A 19,309-nucleotide genomic window follows, 5' to 3' on the forward strand; every position below is an offset into this window, starting at 1 on the left:
TCACTTCTCCGACCAAACAATCATATTTATCTTTATGTTGAGTTTCATAGTGTTGACGTAAATTGTATTCTTTGAACACAGACACTATATTCTGGCATATCAGACACACAGCTCTTTCCTTGTACTGCATGAAAAAGTAATCATAAGTCCACTGTTCTTTGAATATCCTACACTCCGAGTCAATTTTTTTTTTCTTGACATCATTGTTTCCTAGGGAGTCAAAATTGCTATTAGTAAAATACCAATATATATATACAGCGCTACAAAAACAATATACCAGCAATAACTTTGCCCACACAGAGACATACAGACTGCACTGCCCATCAATGCAGTCTGATTGGGGGAACTCCGCTTTTACCCCAGGCTCACACTGGTGCGGGTGCCATTAAAAAGTTAATTACACCTGCAGTTTTGTTCACAGATCGCAGTACATCCCCAGCACACAGGAATATCACTGGGAGTGGAGCCGAGGGGCAAGTGAGGGAGCTGAGGGAGGGAGAGCCAGTCAAGCGCAGCCAGGGGAGGGCTGGCAGCCTTAGGCCTGGGGGGCAAGTCCAGTCAATTGGCCCATTGAACCATTCACCAGCGCAGCCCAATGAGTGCCCACCGCCGCAGCTCAATCAGTGCCCACCGCCGCAGCTCAATCAGTACTCACCAGCGCAGCCAAATCAGTGCTCGCCACCGCAGCCCAATCAGTGCCCACCACCGCAGCCCAATGAGTGCTCACCAGCGCAGCCCAATTAGTGCTCACCAGCGCAGCCCAATTAGTGTTCACAAGCGCAGCCCAATTAGTGACCATGGGCCGGATAAATGTCCTCGGCGGGCCGCATGTGGCCCGCGGGCTGTAGTTTTAGGACCCCTGATTTAAGGCCTCGCCACAGAGACGATCTCCCTCTCTGTGCCTATGTGTTACTCTCTCTCTCTATGTATCTTGGTCATATCTGTCTGCTTATATGTCTGTCTATAGTTTTCTGGTTAGATTTTTGTTGCTATTTCATTTATACCTGTATGCTATTATTTAATTTATTATTTTATCTTTATACGTGACTTTACCGAAAGAACCAAAGAGTAATTCCTGCAGTCACGAAAGCTCCAAATTAAGATAACGGTGGTCCTCATGAAGTAGTCTGACGATGTCGCTGTTGCCCCTTGAGTGAGCTGCAGAACTCTCCATCACAAGTTGCACTTAGATTCAGTAGCTACTTTCCCCATTCGAACATGTGATGACACCCTGAGTCCTATAATATTTTAATACCACCGTCCAACGAGCAATGATTCCGGAAATTATTCGAAGAACCGTCCGACCAAGTCTAGGGCACGAGGAGTCAAATCTTGCCTTTGGAACACGGAGCCAGTCAATCGCAATCAGACTTGTGCTGCTATACGGCAACAGACTGTGAAGCTTTGTGTTCAGCTGCTCATAACATTGGTCTTCCGATTGATTTTGACGCACAGACGCAATATTTTCTGACCGGGGTTGTGAATTGCGGGAAAATAAAAATGTATTCCAAATTTTTGGTTATGATACTGTACCGCGCACCAGCGGTGTACCGCCAATACGGTGTAATGCAAGGACATCTTCTAATATAGACCCACATGAAACATTTAACACGTAGGCTTTCGCGACCAATATAATTCATAATATAGGTTTTTGGGAAACGTCGTACTCAGATTGTCAACGTTGTGGCTTGGCTCTCCAACAAACTGGTGTGATGTACTCGTGACGTATTGGTATGTTCTGTTTACGTGACAACCCTTACTACTTTGCTGTGTCGGGTGGTGGCGGGTTTAACGACACATTTATGTATTTACGCGATCTAACCCTTCTTCTTCTTCTTTAGTGCTGCCTAACGGCGTGTGCGACTTCACGATGATATTGGTCCCGGTCTAGCACGGCGTGTAGAGTTTGTGCTGTTGTTAATTGTAGCCATGTTTTGATGTTACTGAGCCATGTCGTTTTTGGCCGTCCTGGTCGTTTTTTCCCTTCGATTTTTCCTTCCAGGATTAGCTTTAATAGCTGGTATTTGTGGTCGTTTCGGGCAATGTGGCCTAGGTAGTAACACTTCCTGCTAATGATGGTCTTCAGCAGTTGCCTGTCAGTGCCCATATCTTGCAAAAAACCTCTATTATGCACATGGAAGATGTTGCACCATTTGGGTTTTAGAAAACGCGTAATAAAAAAAATTGTGATTTTATTTCATGTAATTAATGCATTTGTGCAGTTAATTCATCCCATAATCCATAGCATATACGTCAGCGCAAACATGTTTTCACGGGGATTGTTTAACGACTCTCCGCGGTGTACCGCAGGTTACAGGACCCACGATTTGATCCCCCACAGGAATGCGGATTATTGGATTATTATTGGACTTACATTTTTCACAATGACGATACAGTATTAATTATTTTATTTAGTATACTATATAATATTGTATATGTGTACAGCTAATTATCATACTCCACATGTACATTACTACTAATATAGCACTATATAGCACTTTATAAGTGGCTCTACATGTGGAGAATGTTATGCATACCAGACAAAATTATTTGTAGCATCGTTGTGCAGAATATAAGTACAGTAATAATAAATAAGCAATGTCTCCTTCAAATATCTGTCCCTCTACGTAATTTTATTTTTTATATTAACCAAGTTTACTGATGTACCAATGAGCTCAAACAACAATAATTAGCACGTTAAATGCTTGTGGACATGACAATTCACTTTTTTGGAGAGTCTTATGACATAATCTTGGCTAGTTTGTTATGTAGTCTAACCAAAATAACTATTGTAAATAACCACCCAGGAATGTCTGTCCTTAACGCTCGTGACCTCACTCCACATCGACCAGCCCGCCTCATTAATATTCATGAGCAGGTGACGTCCTCCAAATGGACCCCCCACCCCTCCTTACTGGCGGAGCTAGTGGGGGGTGGGGTGGCACGTGCCCGCCCCAATATTAGTAATAAATCGGCATTTTGCGACCCCCACTGCCACTGTGTAGCATACTATTACGTGCCAGGGACTCTATGAGATGATAGGACAATAGTCTGAGTCCATAATTGGCAATAAGTAACGTCAAAGCAGTTATAAGTGACTCACAGAATTGTGCGCAGTTGCGTATACAGTACACGACTTCCCTGAAGGCATATCTTAAGTGAGCGCGATGCCGATCACACACAGTTCGAATTCGACCCTCGATTGATGGCTGCACACATCGCCGCACATGCGTCGAATAAAAAGCAAGGGACAAGTCCTTACTTACTAACAACTATCATTTTTCATTGCTGGAGGAGTTGCCACCCCTACCTGAAAATCCTGGCTCCGCCATTTCCCCTCATTAATAATCAAAAATGGGTAACGTCACTCAATATGGAGTACTCCCCCTGCCCCTTACTAATAACACTGGAAGAAATATTGTCCCTGGGTCGTAAGTGTTATTTTCTAATTGCGTATGCCTCAAAAGTACAGAAAATGGCTATTCCCCCCAAAAACTTCGCTTTTGTGACCAGGACAGTGATATTTTTAAATGTACCTATTTTCATTGAGCATTCCAAATAGATTCAGTGCGGAGTAAACTTGGAGTAACTTCGAGAACTTTCTAGAACTTTCCAGTAATATAAATACTAGTATAAATACAGGGGCCTTAAGCCCACCATTTCAGTTTAGTTCCAGCTGCCGAAGTGGATACATATCTGCATTTTTCTGAGATGGCATTAAGCGGCTGCAAGCATCCGGCAGACGCATTTTGCTATGTCTGCGGCCAATTTATCAATACAAGAGCGAAAAAGTACTCTGTTGAAGCATCTGCTAAGATATGTGAGGCCCACAAGGCATATTTACGATATTTCGGCATGCCTGTCGGGGATCAAGACAAACCCTGGGCACCTCATTTCACCTGCCAGCAATGCAAAAAAACTATGGAATGTAAGATGGACAATTGTTGCTCGGAATTTTATATTATAAAATATAAAAAATTGTAAAACTTTTTTATTTTAAAATGTTTTACAATTTTCAATGCAAGTCAGAGAGCGAGGAAGACGTAGATCCAGATGACATTTTCAGAGGTGGAGCCGAGGAGAGAAACCAAAAAGACCTCAACGACTTGATCAGAGATCTTGGTCTCACCAAGTCCAATGCTGAGCTTTTGATGTCTCGGCTCAAGCAGTGAAACTGGTTGGATGCAAGTGTGCAAGTCGCAGATCAGAAGAAGCGTTACCACCCTTTTTGCAGCTTCTTCACCCGTCAAGATGGGCTCTGCTTCTGCCACAATGTGACCAGTCTGTTCGAGGCAATCGGAATCGCCTGTAACCAGAATAAGTGGCGCCTCTTCATTGATAGCTCATCCAGGAGCCTCAAAGCCTTGCTGCTCCGTAATGGTAATAAGTACCCGTCTCTTCCCCTGGCTCGCTCGGTGCACCTCAAAGAGGATTACAACAGCATCAAGACCTTGCTGGATGCCTTGAAGTATGATGAGTATGGCAGGGAGGTCATCGTAAACTTAAAAATGGTGGCATTCCTGAAAGGTCTCCAAGGCGGTTTTACCAAGTTCCCTGCTATTTTTGCCTTTGGGACAACAGGGACACCAAGGCGCACTACCACAGGCGGGACTGGCCACAGCGGACCGAGTTCTCTGTGGGGAGGAACAACGTCAAGTGGGAGCCACTGGTGGACCCCCGGAAGGTGCTGATGCCACCACGGTACATCAAAGTGGGCCTTATGGAACAATTTGTCAGAGCTGTAGATAAGGAGTCGGCAGCCTTCAAGTGCCTTCAAGACTACAGTGGAACCTCGGTATACGTCGTTAATTCGTTCCAGAAGGTAGGACTTATACCGAAAATGACGTATACCAAACGAATTTTTCCCATAAGAAATAAAGGGAAGGAAATAATCCGTTCCAGAGGAAAATAAATAATATTTTATATGGCATATTATACATTAATGGGGTTGTATAAAATAATTTAGACACTAATTACTAAAATGCATACAGAAGCCACGTGACTGCGCTGCTGCCAGCTGCGCTGGCCACGTGGCGTGCCTCAACCCCGCAAGTAGCACGCGCCTCGACCTGGGGCCCTCCATGGGGGCAGCCCCCCACGTCCCCCGCCCCTCTCTACATCCCCCCCCTCTCTACGTCCCCCGCCTCCCCCCGCTACCCCACCACTCTCGCTTTGTTTCAGTCGTGAACGGGGCATACGCGGGTACTGTACGCGGTGACTCATCCCGACCCACACAAGTTTTAGCAAAGGCGTCGTATCCCAAGCAAGACGTCGTATCCCAAGATATATATTTTTATACGTATACAACGTATACCAAATTCGACGTATTCCAAAGCGGTTGTATACCGAGGTTCCACTGTACTTCCCGAAGCTGTCTGAGGCAAAGGTCAAAGCCGGTGTTTTCGTCGAATCACAGATAAAGAAGATCCTGGAGTGCAATGAATTCCCCAAGAAGCTCACAAGTAAGGAGAAAGCGGCTTGGAACAGCTTTGTCGCAGTCGTTCGGGGCTTCCTGGGAAATCACAAGGCCGAAAACTATGTGGAGCTGGTTGAGACTCTGGTGAAGAACGATGGCACAATGGGCTGTAAGATATCCCTCAAAGTCCATTTCCTTGATGCTCATCTTGATAAATTCAAGGAGAATATGGCAGCGCACTCGGAGGAAATGGGCGAGCGCTTCCACCAGGATATACTGGACTTTTAACGCCGCTACCAAGGACAGTATAATTAGAACATGATGGGAGGCTACATTTGGGGGCTGATTCATGAAAGTAATTTACAGTATAATTGTAAATCTCGAAAAACTACTCACTTCTAAATCTTTTGTAATAATTTTTGTATTACTTTAGTATAAATACATGTTAATTTAGATTCATATGTTTTTTTTTCTGACTTTATGTGAACGAAAAGACACAAATTCTCCCGTTTTCTCATTGAAAATAGGTACATTTCTAAATATCACTGTCCTGGTCACAAAACCAAAGTTTGTGGGGAATAATAGCCATTTTCTATACTTTTTAGGCAGAAGCAATTAAAAAATAACACTTACTACCCAGGGACAAAAATTGTGTTACACATAGTGTAATCATGCGTAAGTGACGTCACTCCACATCGAACAGTCCCCCTCATTAATAATCATGAGCAGATGACATCCTTCCACATGGAGCACGCACCCCCCTAATTAATAATCATGAGCAGGTGACGTCACTCCACATCGAACAGCCCCCCTAATTAATAATCATAAGGTGACGTCCTCCAAATGGACACCTCCCCCCATTCATAATAATTAGCGGCTGACGTCACTCCACATGGGGGGCCGAGGTGCCTCCTCCCCCCTCCTCAGCGTTAACTTACAAACCTCACTACAAAGGCAAAACCCTCAAGTCAAGCAATCTCTGTAATGCTATTGAGACATCAAAGTAAAAATGACGTTATGATGAACAAGGGATTATAACCTTAAAATGAAATAGGTCTGTGTCACTGCGCCCTTACAAATTGCACACGCATTAATGCAATGAATATCACGTCGCGGTCTGCTTTTCACTTGCAAGTTTCAGATTAACTACAATACACCCGTCCTTGGACGGGCTAAAGGCTAGTTGTAAATAATTGAGCAGTTTTACATACTGTGAGGGAAAAAAGTATTTGATCCCCTGCTGATTTTGTACGTTTGCCCACTGACAAAGAAATGATCAGTCTATAATTTTTATGGTAGGTTTATTTGAACAGTGAGAGACAGAATAACAACAACAAAATCCATTAAAACGCATATCAAAAATTGTATAAATTGATTTGCATTTCAATGAGGGAAATAAGTATTTGACCCCTCTGAAAAACATGACTTAGTACTTGGTGGCGAAACCCTTGTTGGCAATCACAGAGGTCAGACGTTTCTTGTAGTTGACCACCAGATTTGCACACATCTCAGGAGGGATTTTGTCCCACTCCTCTTTGCAGATCTTCTCCAAGTCATTAAGGTTTCGAGGCTGACGTTTGGCAACTCGAACCTTCAGCTCCCTCCACAGATTTTCTATTGGATTAAGGTCTGGATACTGACTAGGCCACTCCAGGACCTGAATGTGTTTCTTCTTGAGCCACTCCTTTGTTGCCTTGGCCGTGTGTTTTGGGTCATTGTCTTGCTGGAATACCCATCCACGACCCATTTTCAATGCCCTGGCTGAGAGAAGGAGGTTCTCACCCATGATTTGATGGTACATGGCCCCGTCCATCGTCCCTTTGATGCGGTGAAGTTGTCCTGTCCCCTTAGCAGAAAAACACCCCCAAAGCATAATGTTTCCACCTCCATGTTTGACGGTGGGGATGGTGTTCTTGGGGTCATAGGCAGCATTCCTCCTCCAAACACGGGAGTTGAGTCGATGCCAAAGAGCTCCATTTTGGTCTCATCTGACCACAACACTTTCACCCAGTTGTCCTCTGAATCATTGACAAACTTCAGACGGGTATGTATATGTGCTTTCTTGAGCAGGGGGATCTTGCGGGCGCTGCAGGATTTCAGTCCTTTACGGCGTACTGTGTTACCAACTGTTTTCTTGGTGTCTATGGTCCCAGTTGCCTTGAGATCATTGACAAGATTCTCCCATGTATTTCTGGGCTGATTCCTCACCGTTCTCATGATCATTGCAACTCCACGAGGTGAGATCTTGCATGGAGCCCCAGGCCGAGGGAGATTGACAGTTCTTTTGTGTTTCTTCCATTTGCGAATAATCGCACCAACTGTTGTCACCTTCTCACCAAGCTGCTTGGCGATGGACTTGTAGCCCATTCCAGCCTTGTGTAGGTCTACAATCTTGTCCCTGACATTTTTGGAGAGCTTTTTGGTCTTGGCCATGGTGGAGAGTTTGGAATCTGATTGATTGATTTCTTCTGTGAACAGGTGTCTTTTATACAGGTAACAAGCTCAGATTAGGAGCACTCCCTTTAAGAGTTTGCTCCTAATCTCAGCTTGTTACCTGTATAAAAGACACCTGGGATCCAGAAATCGTTCTGATTGAGAGGGGGTCAAATACTTATCTCCCTCATTAAAATGCAATCAATTTATAACATTTTTGACATGGGTTTTTCTGGATTTCTTTGTTGTTATTCTATCTCTCACTGTTCAAATCAACCTACCATTAAAATTATAGACTGATCATTTCTTTGTCAGTGGGCAAACGTAAAAAATCAGCAGGGGATCAAATACTGTGTTCCCTCACTGTATATAAATTACATTGGCATATGTGGTCATTGACACGGTACAACTAGTCAAGATGGTGTGGTGGTGTTGCAGTGTCATGAAAAGTGCTTCATGGTGTCTTAAACTCTCTTCTCATTTGACAGCAATTGGAGAGTACAGCCATGTCTTTAGCTGCATGCAGTGAGGCATGGGGCGTCTGCGAGAATGCCGGCAATTCACGGAGCAAGACCAGAGGTCGAGCCATGCTGCCCACGTCTAGAGAGGTATTTGTGTGCTTGAATAATAATAGTGAAAATTATTGTACAGGCAGACCTCACTTAGCGCTCAAAATGTGTATGCTGGAGAAGTGGCCACTAATAAAATCGGCGCATAAAGGAGTTCATTAGACAATTGTATATATGGGGATGCATTCCCAACAGCTTTAATTCTTACATGTGTAATGCGAGCGTAGGCTTGGGCTTCGCCGCCCCAGCCGCCCCAGCCCCTAAGCCATCCAGGCGACACGAGCCATCGGGTAAAGGGTTCAAGGGTGGAGCCCGCGGGCGCTAGGGGGTGGTATCATCTGGAAAGTTCTCAAGGGGTGTGGTGAAGGGCAGAGTCTGGGTGACGTGGGAAGGGGATATAATGGAGAGCCGGAAGGGGCTCGAGGTCAGTTGGTGAGAGCTGGAAGCTGGACTACGTCGCGGGTCTCCGTGAGCCATCGGCCACGTGGCGACGCGGAGACGGCTCCCAGCGCGCCGTCTGCCAGCGGTGCGCGGGAGCGGGGAAGCGGGACGCCAGCTCACGCGACGCGCCGAGAGCGAGAGAACGGCGTGAGAGCGGGACGCCAGCTCACGCGACTTGCCGCGGAACGTCCGAGAGAGCGGAACGTGAGCTGTCCATATAACGAAGAAATAAACAGACGGAGACACAGTCGCTTCTTCTTGGTTCTTTCGGTAAAGTCACGTAGAAGGGAAATAATAAAATAATAAAAATAAAACATAATAAAATACAATTCTCACGACGTTTCGGCCACAACGCAAGCAGCCGTCCTCAGGTGAAGAACAGGTCTGTCGGAAAGACAGCGTCTGAATGAACACAGTCGCTTGTCGTCGACCTGTATTATTGCACATGTATGAGCAATATATGAGGGCTTCATTGAGGTATTGGTAACAGCACTAATAATACAGATGCTAAACCTTCTTTTGAATAAGTAATATTTTAAAATACTTTTTTTTAAACACGCTTTAATGAAATGTACAGTATGAGTAATGGCAGAACTCCACAACTCCAGGAAGTGGCCCCGAGGCTTGCCATAACGTAAGGGACCGTGGTCAATTACAGCCAACGTAAGTTGAGCGTTGACAATTAGACCCAAGCCGAAACATAACATATAAAAAAGATTGTTTCAAAATATATTTTTTATTTTTTTTGATAGAATATAGTATTGTCATTGATACGGCTATTTTAATACACACAATGGACTGGAAGGACAAGATAAAAGGGCTCGTATAATGCACATGCATAATGTACGTTGACTCATTAATCGCCCCCCCTGCATTTTGCGCAAGAGTGTGAAGTGTGGTCACCACATCTACGCCTCCATATAAGGAACAAAACAGGTGGACTTCTCCACAAATCTGTCTGTCGCCTGATGAAGCTAGTTGTAATTACTGGCAAAACATCGTACTCAGATTGTAAATTTTGTGGCTTGGCTCTCCAACACACCAGTGTGCTGTACTAGTGACAAATTGGCATGTTCTGTTTACATTACAACCCTTACTAGTTGGCTGTGTCGGGTGGTGGCGGATTTTAACGACACATATATTTACACGATCTAACTAAATAAACCTCTTATGGATGATATTTGTCGTGAAAGCCTACGTGTTAAACGGGATATTCGATGTCCCCTGTGAAGCCGATGGCGTTTATTTTACGGCTCGTACATCTCAGTATTAACCAGGACGGCCTGTCGGAATAGATCCGCAAACCTCTGCAACAAGTGGCAAATGCACTACCGCTGAGCCACGTCAATTATTTTATTCATAAACTTAGGTTTCCACGGCCAGCGTTATGATGCATAGTTGATTTGTGGGCTTAATTGAGGAGTCTATGTTCTCCACCTGCTGTACATGGACGACTCGTAGACTGAACTCTTAGTAAAGGCTTGCGCCGTTTTATTAACACGGGTAACAAAACACACCAGAGGTAGGTGTCCCTACACTCAGTCCTTGACGCGGACGTCAGGCTCTGGGCTATCTCTTGGCCTCTCACTCGAGTTGGGATGGGGGCTTATCCAACACCACCCGACCGAGGAGTGCAGCACCCCACGTAATCTTAACCGGCTCTTGCAGACTTCTCTGAGCCCTACCCCTGGCTGTATCTTCGGCTCTCCTACTCGTAGAACCCGGACGGGGGATCAGCCAACACCGTCCGGTCACGAGCAGGAGAGACCTTCTTAAGACGCTCACCAACCCGGGCTCCCACAACGACCCCGCTTTCGCCACGGGGTCCCCCTTAAGTATTTCCCGTGACATGACGTCATTGCGCCTCACAGCGCTCATGATGTCATGTCGTCATACTACTCTACACATGCGTAGTGAGTGACATTGGAGATGTCACTGTATGGTATGGTGCCGGACAGCATCGTGTGTGTTGCAGAGTGATGCCGGCTCTAGCAGAGCATGGCGTGCGATGCACTGCGTTGCATCTGAAGAAGAACTTCTGCAACTCAGTTGGACTCACTACACATGGATTTCCTCCCATAAAATAAAAAACCCCTTCCAATTGAACATGTATTGCTCATCCATCCCAATGCTGGAAATTACTTGCAAAATTGCTGAATTCGGATGACACATGCAATCATCATCCCCTCCTGCTGCCAAAAAAATGGCATGACCCTCGTTAAAATATTCTTGAGACTTAGGATTTTCTGGGTCAGGAAGTGTAACAATAATAAAAATGTCTTTGTCCCTAACTCTTGTTTCTGTCCTCCTGACAGGTGGAGGTGAATGTGAGTGTGCGCCACATGTACCTGTACAGCCGCGAGGTGCGTGGGGTGGTGGCACGTCTCCGCGCCGAGTGTGGGTCACTGTCCGTGCACGCAGTTGCCTTGGCCCACACTCAAGGTGATCTGAACAAGGCCTTGGGACACGTTCGTAATGAAAAACAGGCAAATGTGCAAGCTTCTAGCATGCGATCGCGACGACCTACACGTGAGGTGGTAAGTCTTGAATAATAATCATTTAGTTGACAGTAATACCCCGGTTTATGTCGGGGATGCTTTCCTTAAATGTGCGACAATGAATACCGAAACGACGTAAATCAACGCAATTTTGCCACGAGGACTAAACAATGCTGAAGCCGTGTTAATGCGTGCATCTTCATCCTAGACGTATCCGCAACATTACATTCAATTACTAAAAATACTACACTCAATACTAGTTTCGGCAGTAAACGTTAAAACATTATTATTAGCAGTACATTATGAAAATAAAATCACTAAAATATCATGCGTAATTAGTATATTGTACTCCACAGTACAGAACATTTCTTTATGCGCGATGCAAAGTAGTTTGTGTACAGGGTTAGGTGGAGGTGAAGGTTGAGAGGCGACGGTTACGAGAAAGGGCGGACGATGCTGTCAGCAACATGAGTGTGGGTTGAGGCAACGCTAGTCGGGTAGCGGTGGTGTTGATAATGAAGTGACAACATATTTTCTAAACGATATAAAAGGGGGAGGCGTAAAATCGCAAGGCTTACAGCGCAAGGCTATCACGAAGGCACAGTACAGCACATACAGTAGTCTGCAGTAGCTACATCTTGTGATGTTGCTTTGTGGAATGCCAATTGAGAAATTTGTCGGTCATTTGTGAATTTGGAAAATTTGAACCGTGACAGCAACACACATTGGCCTACTCTTATCAAACTAGCTTTTTTGCCCATCCTAGGACGGAAGCTGTAATATTTACAAAAAAAATTAGCAGAGTATAATTGTATCTTGTGTTAATTGAATGTCAGTGAATCTTGTACGAAATTATGTCATAAAGCACTTCACTGCATTTCACTGTAGCACTGTATATAACTGACCTTCAATTTGTTCTAATGCACTGCTCTGATACTTTATTATTTTCTGCTTTCGGTCACTGGGGTGCAAATAAATTGGATTGCAATACAATATCTGGAAAATCACCGAGAAATGTCTATTTAACCAAAATGTAGAAGCATAAATTAGACTTATCTTAGGAAAAAATATAGACCCCAAATCCAATTTGTTGCCGCGTAGAATTATTTATTTGATTCATTTTAAATAAAGAAACGTGAAACTTAAAGCGAATTTGCAACAAATAATAATTCTGCTCTACCTTAATGACGGGGGGTGCGGGATGTGGAGTGACGTCACGCGCGGGACACAAACTCCCTAATTAATAATCATGAGCGGATGACGTCACTGATGTGGACCACGCCACCCACCCCCTCATTAATAATCAAGAGCGGATGATGTCATTCCACATGGAGTTCCCCCCCCTGATCAATAATCATGAGCGGATTCCGTCACTCCACATGGAGCTCCCCCCTTCATCAATAATCATGGCATGATGACGTCACTCATGTGGACCCTGGCCCCACCCCCTCATTAATAATCATGAGCGGGTCTTTATTTTCGATTGAATATTTCAGATTAACTGCAATACACCCGTCCTTGGACGGGCTATAGGCTACTTTTATAATAATTTAGAAGCAAAAATTAGACTTACCTTTTGTTTCAAGTGCTGAAGAAATAAAAAAGACACCAAATACACTTTGTTGCTGCGTATAAATATTGATTTGATTACATTTCAATAAAGAAACGTCAAATTTAAAGTTAATTTGCGTAAAACAAATTATTTCCAATCAACCTGCGGGAATGTAAAAATCCATCCGCTCATGATTATGAATGAGGGGGGGGTGTCTCTTTTGCAGTGACGTCACGTACGGATTTAGCACTGCTGCGTATATTTATTTATTAGTTTCTGTAAAGAAACGTCATATTTGAAGCAACTTTGCGAAAAAAACTATCTTTCCACTCGGTCTTCCGCGTGAGTGTAAAAATCCACCCGCTCATGATTATTTTATTATTAATGACGAGGGAGGGGGTATGTGGAGTGACGTCACATGCATTACACACATTTCTGGGCTATTATAGTAGTAATGCCATCAGCGGGAATTGTAACGTCCACTGTGAAGCGTCACTTTCATGTAAATTGCATCATCAGAATCGCTGATTTAGATCTCTGTGTCGCGAGAAGAAAGCTCAAAGTGGTCCATGGGCGACCGGGATTTTGCTTCGGTGGCCATTGGACTTTGGAACTCTCTGTCAAAGTTGGTCAGGGAGTCTAGTTCAGTTTGGCCTTCAGGTCCCCCCTAAAAATATTTATCTTTTAAGAAAGCATCTCGAATTTTAACTTAGCCACTTCTTACCCCCCCCCCCCCCCCATTGTAAGGCACCTTGATGTTTTATGCATGGGGTCAGTAAAAGAGAAGAAGCAGAAAGAGAAGTGTTGTGAGCTGCGGTCCTGAGTGAATGTGTGTACAGGTGAGCGTGTAGCTCGGTGAGTGAGCGTGTGGGTGATTTGCCACAGTGTATTGGTTAGCACACTGGATTTGCGATGATCCTAAGGTCACCAGTTTGTTTCTATGGCAGTTGAAACAACGGTGCAAGTCTCTCGAATTCCCCCCCCCTACTGCCTCTGCCCAGCCAGTAATGTAAATGTTGTACAGCACAGTCCAAGGGCAGACTGCGTGTGGTGGGTAAAGTTTGGGTGCGCCCATCTCTTCATACCAATAACCCGACTGGAAACGATAACCACTCCCTGACTTTCAGAACTGATACTTTATTGATAATTGGTTTTTTACCCTTCTATCTGGCAACAAAACTGACACCTTTTTTGTTGCCAGGTAGAAGGGTAAAAAAACAATTATCATATTTTTACTGGCAAATGAGGTTCCCATAGTGGTACTTGATTCTGAAAATGGTTGCAGGCTTATTGGTTACTGTTTAACAACCCTACCATGTACACTGGTACTCAGAGTGCTGGGAGCTCACTGAATGCATGTACTGTATGAACTCTTCTCTTGGTCTGGCTGGAACTGTAGGGTCCAGATGAAGTGGACGTGCTGCTTGGTGTTGAGCGGAAGCAGCTGGCAGAGTTGGAGAGTGTCCTAGCAGAAACGCTGCTGCGCGCTGAAGCCTTACAGCAAGTATGTCAGCGCATCAAGCAGTACAGCGTAGCACACTGCAACACTGGTTTATTATTAATAGAGTGCCCCCTTCACACCGGGGTGACTCAGAGCGCTTTACAAGCAGTAAGCAACTTGCATCATATCTATGGGACCTTTTTGCCCAGTATCAAAAATAATGAAAAATAATCATAGGTTTTACCCTTTCTGGCAATACACCAGGAGGTTTTTAGATATTCCAACACCAAATAGATACCTTTTGCAAGGGATCAAGTCTATATTAACCACAAATACTTGTGGCAAAACATGCAAACAAACATGCTCTGATAATATATTCTTTGTCCTTGAAACTGATTGGCCTTGTCTGAGCAGTTTTAGACCAGAGAACACCAAAAGGTACACAGTACAAGGACAATGCAAGTATCAGAACACGTATATCTCTGGTCGAGCATTAATATCTACAGGACATTTTTGCCAGGATCAACAATGATGAAACATAAGAATAGGTTTTACCCTTTCTGGCAATAAAACAGATGTTAAGATATTCAAACATCAAATAGATACCTTTTGGAAGGCACAAGTCCTTTTTTATCAATTTGCATCACATCTCAGCAAATTGAAAAAGGCATCACCAGCAGCAGCTGTCCCCGTGTGGCACAAGAGGACTCCGCACCGACCAGCAAGAAGATATTGGTCTGCCGGTAGAGGGCGATGTTCCTATGGGTATCTCAATTGAGTAATTTGTGGGTCATTTCCCAAATTTGAACCATGACTTGCCAGCACACAATGACCTCATTTCAAATTGTTTGAGGGGATATTTAACGTCCACTGTGAAGCAGATAGCGTATACAGTCTATTTTCCTATAACGTGGTAGTTGCGTTCCTGCAGAACACCGTGTTATGGAAAAATGGCATTATAATAGATAATATAACATAGGATAAAGCACAGTCAGCGATAACACGTGAGATGCGTACGCAGGCCGAACAAACACTGAGGTGCGTGGATAGCATCTAGAAGCATCCAGCAGCATTCCGCCTTGTGCGATAATGCTTCGCCGAGGTAGCTGTACAACCACTTATTCCTACTCGTGCAAAGTAGTTCCATTCACTCAATCGCGTTATCTCCAATTCGCTTCCGCATTGTAAAAATGTGTTCTCTAATATATTCATTGCATTACATAAAATTCGCGTTATGAAAACTATGCGTTATCGGAGATCAGACTATTTATATGATTAATAAACTCAAATGAGTAACCAGGGCGGCCTGCCAGATTCAAACCGCAAACCTTTTGAAACAAGCAGCGGACACGCTCCTGTTGGGCCATGTCACCACCCCGTTGTGTTCATGCACACAACTCACTCGTCTTATACATGTGAAGTATTGGAAAATGACGGCAGGAAACTCCTTGACGGGAACACACTTCTTTTATTAAATCTTGACTTGTAACAATACAACGCGTGGCCTCTCTTCTTCACAATGCGCTTCTCTTGACTCTGGATTCTGTGCTGCCGGCTCTCTGTGCCTCGTGTAGACTCCGCGCCTCGGCTACACTCCTCTCTCGCCTCGTGTAGACTCTGCGCCTCTGCTACACTCTCCACTCGCCTCGTGTAGACTTTGCATCTCTCTCTCTGGCTACACCGTATGCATACTCGGCTCGTGTAGACCTTCCTCTCTCGCTGGCTACACCGTATGCATACTCGGCTCGTGTAGACCGTTCTCTCTCGCTGGCTACACACTATACATCACTCAGCTCGTGTAGACCGTTCTCTCTCGCTGGCTACACACTATACATTACTCAGCTCGTGTAGACCGTTCTCTCTCGCTGGCTACACACTATACATTACTCAGCTCGTGTAGACCGTTCTCTCTCGCTGGCTACACACTATACATTACTCAGCTCGTGTAGACCGTTCCCTCTCGCTGGCTACACACTTATACCTTACTCTCCTCTACTCTCCATTACTCTCCATTACTCTCCATTACTCTCCATTACTCTCCTCTCCGGGCTCTATCTCTGCACCCTCGTCTTCATTCTTAGATGGTTCCACTTCTGCCCCTGCTCCTCTGTGCATCACCTTATATACCCCTTCTTCCCGGGAGACGGAGCGGATGCGGACCTCAACGTCGGCACCGCTCCTCAGTTACCCAATCCCCACGCGCTATCCCTACGATCCGGTTCCGCTCAGCGCGTGTTTCCACTCCCCGACCAATCACACCGCGCTGCTACCCGATCACTCCCTCTGGGCGCGTCACCGGCACACAGCCAATCAGCAGCACTACCCCCACCCGCGCACTGACGCCTGCTCCTCCCCGTCAGCGCGCGTCACCACACACACACCCGTACATACGCGCTGGCACACGACATATACACCCAGCGCGTATCACCACTACATCACCCCCTCCCACATAGCTCGCAGCCGGCCCGGCTGCTAACAACAACCAACCGCGACGATAAAACGACAACCAACAAAAAAAACCCCGTAACCCCCCGAGTGTGCCCCGTAACATAACACAACAACAACAACAACAAGAATAACTATGTACAGATTGACAATGAACCCGAAAAGTCAACAATAACACGATACGAGCAAATTCGAAACGAACGCGCCCCACGTCCCTGCGACTACACGCAGTGACGAGGCGCTCCAACTGCCCCGACTCCTCACGAGGCAGGTCATGCAAAGTAGCACGACCTGGCGCGAGTCCGTCTGGCTGGTCCATCGTATGGGGCGGGACACTGACGACCGTCCGGCGGTTCCGGCTGCTCCAGACGGCGCGGAACGGGCCTGAAAGGGCCGGCCCCGCCGCGGGGATCCGGCCGCCGGTGATCGGCAGCTGTCAGTTCCGAGACACCTGGGAGCAGATCAGGCGAAAATACGTGTGGATCAGGCAGAGACATTTCCCCCTCTGGGTCGCCGGTCACGTCACACGCCCGGCCATCACGACACAAGGGGAGGCCATATGGAGGCGAGAACGGTTTCAGTCGGGAGGGGTGAACGTACCACCGGCGCTTTCCCCACTTTATCTGAACGCACTGGGGCCGTGCAACGCGCACGACCTCCACGGGTCCCCTCCACGGTCTCAACAATTTAGGCGACGTAGCCAAGGGTGCCTGAGGGCAATGCAGCCAGGCCCTGTCACCTGGTTTCCATTCGTGCATGGACACCTTCCGTGCCCGCAACCGTTCATTAGCAATTTGGCGAGCCCGCGAATTAAGCCGCGCGGCCTCCCTCGCCTCTGTCAGCTTGTGAATATTAAACTTAATATGTTCTGCCAAATTAGAATTAGTTCGTGGAGCGGACAGGCCAAGTTGCGTTTCTATTGGCGGGTCAGCTTCCCGACCGTACATCAAATAGAATGGGGAAAACCCCGTAGCTGCATGGGGGGCCATTCTATACGCAGCAAGGACTCCCGGGACCTGCAGGTCCCAATCTACATGTGCCTCGCACACCTGCTGGCACAGCATGGAAGTCAAGGTTTTGTGGAGTCTCTCCACCATCCCGTCAGTCTGCGGGTGGTACGGGGAGGTACGCACCTTCTTGGTACCCAACAGATCGCACACCTCTTGCAACAATTTACTCGAAAAATTTTTACCTTGGTCGGTCAGCAGGCGTTCGGGAGCCCCCTTGTCCAGGACATAGCCCTGGACGAAGGCATCCGTCACAGCCGCTGCCGACTGGTTAGCGAGAGGCCACGCCATAGGCCATCGGGTAAAGTATTCGACCCCCACTAACAAATATTTATTCCCTCTCGGTGTGACTGGGAAGGGCCCCAAAATATCGAGTGCAACGAGCTCGTTGGTACGCGAGACCTGAATAGATTGCAGCGGTGGATTAGCTGCCACGGCCGGTGGTTTACGCCTGGCGCACTCAACGCACCCCTTCAGAATATGCACCACATCACTTCCCATTCCCGGCCAGTAATAGTCACGCTGAAGCAGGGCAAGCGTCTTGTTAACTCCCAAGTGCAAGAGGCGTTCGTGTGCCGCCAAGACAACCCTCCACCTCACAGCGGAAGGCACCACGAGTGCGTTCCGCCGGGACAAACTGTCCCATTTCAATAACACGCCCCGCTCAAGTACATAGGAGCCGGTACGCTCCTGGTCCCCCTCGGGACCCCCAACCTTGCGGCGCAATGCTAGCAGCGAGCTGTCCGCCATCTGGAGGCGGCCCCATTCGCTGAGCGACAGCGAGAGCAGCGAGTCCCGACCCTGAGAGGCAGTGGAATCATCCCCGATCGGTGCGCCCGCTGTCGCAGCCAGTGCCCCCATCTCCCCCGCAAGCGTCGGTTTACAGCGCGCCGATCCCGACAAACACGCGCATTCATCACAAGGCAACAACCGCGACAAGCAATCGGCATTCGTGTGTCGCAACCCCTTACGGTACGTAGTCGTAAACTGATAGTCCTGGAGGACTTCCAACCAACGCGACAACTGGCCCGAGGGCTGGGCGACCCTCAATGAATACTGTAGCGCCGCGTGGTCCGTTCGGACTGTAAAGTGACGACCATAAAGATATGGCCTAAACTGCTGCACAAAAAAAACAATGGCAAGCAGCTCGCGACGGGTGACACAGTAGCGCTGCTCCGCCGGAGACAACACCCTACTACCGTAGGCGACAACTCTTTCGACACCCCCAACGACTTGGGATAGCACCCCCCCAATGCCCGTGTTGCTAGCATCCGTGTCCAGCAAAAAGGGACTGGCAAAATCGGGATAACACAAGGGTGGGGCACCCACCAAGGCGTCCCGGAGGGAGCGAAACGCGGCCTCCTCCTCCGGTCCCCATTTGAACTTCACTCCCTTCGCCGTTAGAGCGTGCAAGGGTTTTGCAATAGTGGCGAAGTGCTCAACGAACCGCCGATAATAAGAAGCAAACCCGATGAAACTACGCACGTCGGAAACGGACGTAGGTGTC

The 19,309-nt window shown here is 46.7% G+C and overlaps 1 protein-coding gene across 5 annotated transcripts in view; it reads left to right on the forward strand.

The window, feature by feature from the left end:
• Window positions 1–19,309, forward strand: part of LOC144934667 (tektin-like protein 1) — a 55,765-nt gene that overhangs the window by 13,094 nt on the left and 23,362 nt on the right. For 4 of the 5 annotated variants that reach the window (XM_078860719.1, XM_078860715.1, XM_078860718.1 and 1 more), the window contains exons 2-4: window positions 8,338–8,457; window positions 11,175–11,396; window positions 14,309–14,413. In XM_078860719.1, coding sequence (XP_078716845.1) covers window positions 8,356–8,457; window positions 11,175–11,396; window positions 14,309–14,413 — 429 coding nt within the window. In that variant the 5' untranslated portion in view covers window positions 8,338–8,355. Of the gene's footprint in view, window positions 1–4,581; window positions 4,685–8,337; window positions 8,458–11,174; window positions 11,397–14,308; window positions 14,414–19,309 lie in introns of all 5 variants that reach the window. The other variant, XM_078860717.1, reaches the window with a different exon arrangement.

Source organism: Lampetra fluviatilis, chromosome 11, assembly GCF_964198595.1.
Source record: "Lampetra fluviatilis chromosome 11, kcLamFluv1.1, whole genome shotgun sequence".
Classification (NCBI taxonomy): domain Eukaryota; kingdom Metazoa; phylum Chordata; class Hyperoartia; order Petromyzontiformes; family Petromyzontidae; genus Lampetra; species Lampetra fluviatilis.